Source organism: Benincasa hispida, chromosome 9 (genome assembly GCF_027475165.1).
Source record: "Benincasa hispida cultivar pf3 chromosome 9, pf3_genome.v1.1, whole genome shotgun sequence".
NCBI classification, from domain to species: domain Eukaryota; kingdom Viridiplantae; phylum Streptophyta; class Magnoliopsida; order Cucurbitales; family Cucurbitaceae; genus Benincasa; species Benincasa hispida.
Genome location: NC_143486.1, coordinates 25,685,602 through 25,687,869, shown reverse-complemented (window position 1 = coordinate 25,687,869; position 2,268 = coordinate 25,685,602). Strand labels below are relative to the sequence as shown.

General features: G+C 35.6%; 1 protein-coding gene across 1 annotated transcript; it reads left to right on the top strand.

Moving 5' to 3' along the window:
- The first annotated feature begins 458 nt into the window (after positions 1-458).
- FAF2 (FANTASTIC four-like protein (DUF3049)) lies at positions 459-1,852 on the top strand. The gene is made up of 2 exons (XM_039043686.2): positions 459-1,201; positions 1,383-1,852. The coding sequence occupies exons 1-2, from the start codon at positions 669-671 to the stop codon at positions 1,723-1,725; spliced, it is 876 nt and encodes a 291-aa protein (XP_038899614.2). The 5' UTR covers positions 459-668; the 3' UTR covers positions 1,726-1,852.
- Positions 1,853-2,268: the final 416 nt, after the last annotated feature.

Sequence of the window (2,268 nt, the reverse complement as noted above, 5' to 3'; positions counted from 1 at the left end):
TATGTATAAGCTTATTTTTCAAAAACAAAAACAAAAAACAAAATAGCTACCAAACATGACCTAAATTATTAGGTACTAAAGTTTAGAGAATAAATTATTATAAAACTGAAAATATAAGAACTAAATTGTTACTTTCATTAAAATTTAAAAATTATCTAATATAAATTATGTCAATCACACAACTTTAGATCCAAATGATGGATAATCTTTATTATAGTTGAAATTGAATTGTGGATGATGTTAAGTATGTTTTTCAATTTTCATAATAGCGAAAAAAAAAAAACTCACAAATTTTAATTGAAAATTTAGAAAGTTTAGAGTAATATTCAAAGCTTAACATAAAGTTTTCAAGTGTATTTTGTATGATTTAAACCGAAATTTGATAAGCTCTGTTTTTAATTTCTTTCAAAAACCAACTTTTTCACATTTTCACCTATAAATTCCTGCCTTCAGCCACTTCTTTCTTCATCTTTAACTCCCTTCTCTCTCCTCCACAAGCTAAGTATATCTTCAATTCCAACCAAAACCCATCTCATTTTTTTGTGTTTTGAGCTCATACAAACTTCAAAGTTTCAATCTTTTTGGCTATTTATTCATACCCAAATCTCACTCTTTTCCCCTCCTCTGTTTTTTTCTTCTTTGTTTTCGAATTTGTATACACCAAAATAATGTCGTCCAGTATCTATCAAGGGTTGCAATCATGTCTTATGGAACCACGTGTTTTAAGGCTCAAATTGACTCCCTGCAAATCCATTTCTTCCCCGCCGTCGGCCCAAGAACAAGATTCCGATCTCTCTGCTACTCATGCTGACCTACAATTTGAAACCCATCTGAAAATGGAAGAGAATGATTCCGCCGGTGCCGGCGCCGGCGCCGGAGATTCTCCTGCAGAAAACAGAGTCGCTGGGAATGACGGCGGGAATGGTGTTGGTGGATGGAGCTTTCTCCAAGCTCCGTCGGGTGTGGATGGCCATCCTCCGGCGAAGCAATATTCCCCGACGATAGCGCTCAGCCAGAAGAGTCTTGAAATGTGTACTGAGAGCTTGGGCAGCGAGACCGGCAGCGATGGCAGCGAGATTGGCGGCGACGAGAAAATGTCTCTGTTTTCATCCGACGAAACAGAGATTTCTCCGTCGTATAGCTCCGGCGGAAAGTCAGTTAAGTTTTCAAAGCTTCGAACGAAGAAACTCGTCAAGCCCAGGTAAAACGATACTCAATAGATTACGATATATTTAATCTTTTATATATACTCTTACTCGTACTATTAAATTAGCATGAGTCTAACATTAATAGAAGAGTAAATGACATTAATTTTAAAAGTTAAATCTAAATATACGATGTTATGTATATTTAATCACTTAATTCAAATTCTTAATCTACAGTTATCCTCCACCATTGACGTCGATGAGTGGGTCAATGAGCGTGAAGGTGAAGCCTTATCGGGAAGACGGGCGGTTAGTGTTGAAAGCGGTGTCGATTCCATCGACGAAGCCATGTTTTGAGGTGGTGCGTGGCGGGGGAAGGCTGAGGTTGAGGTTGTTGAAGCATTGTCTTTTGTTGAATAGTTTAGAAGAAGGAGAGGAAGAAGTAGAAGAGAAAGGAGAGAGGGAGGAGGCTGAGAGTACCGAGAGCGGTGAGCGGCGGCGGAAGGGGAGGAGATGCAAGGAAGGTGGCGGAGGAAGAAAAGAGTTGGTGAATTGGGAGCCAGTTTTGGTCTCCACTTGAAGAACTTCTATTATTTCCCTTTTATTCTCTAATTTCTGACTATGATGGCTATATCATGATATATTTTGTATGTTTGATTTTGCAATATACATGCTAATTGCTAATGGCAGTTATTATGGTTACTTTCTCTCTCCTCCAAAAAAAAAAAAATTGTATTGTGAATTTACTATTTCAACAGTAGTTATCTAAAAAATAATTAAATCGTTACAATTAAATCTTCATCGTTGCAACTTGATTGATGGACGACGAACAAGATTACAATATCTAATATGACAATGTTAAAGACTGCATTTAATCTCATGCATCTCATTTTCAATACATAGTATAAAAAAAAATTAATTTTGTAAAAAAATTGTCACATGGCACATTTTTATTGACTATTATCTAGCTGCATAATAGATTATTATAGCTCGAATTGCATCTAATATTTTTTCTATATGATAATTATTCCTAACTTACAAAGGATTTGAATGCAATAACAGGTCTTATAAATTTAAATTCATATGGGTTTTTGCAATTTTTTCCTTTAGATTTTGTGATTAA

What these genes read in the sequence shown, in the direction of transcription:
- FAF2 (XM_039043686.2), top strand. Translation starts at nt 669, where the DNA reads ATGTCGTCCAGTATCTATCAAGGGTTGCAATCATGTCTTATGGAACCA. An exon ending in AAGAAACTCGTCAAGCCCAG is followed by an intron (nt 1,202 to 1,382) that starts GTAAAACGATAC and finishes CTTAATCTACAG; the next exon opens with TTATCCTCCACCATTGACGT.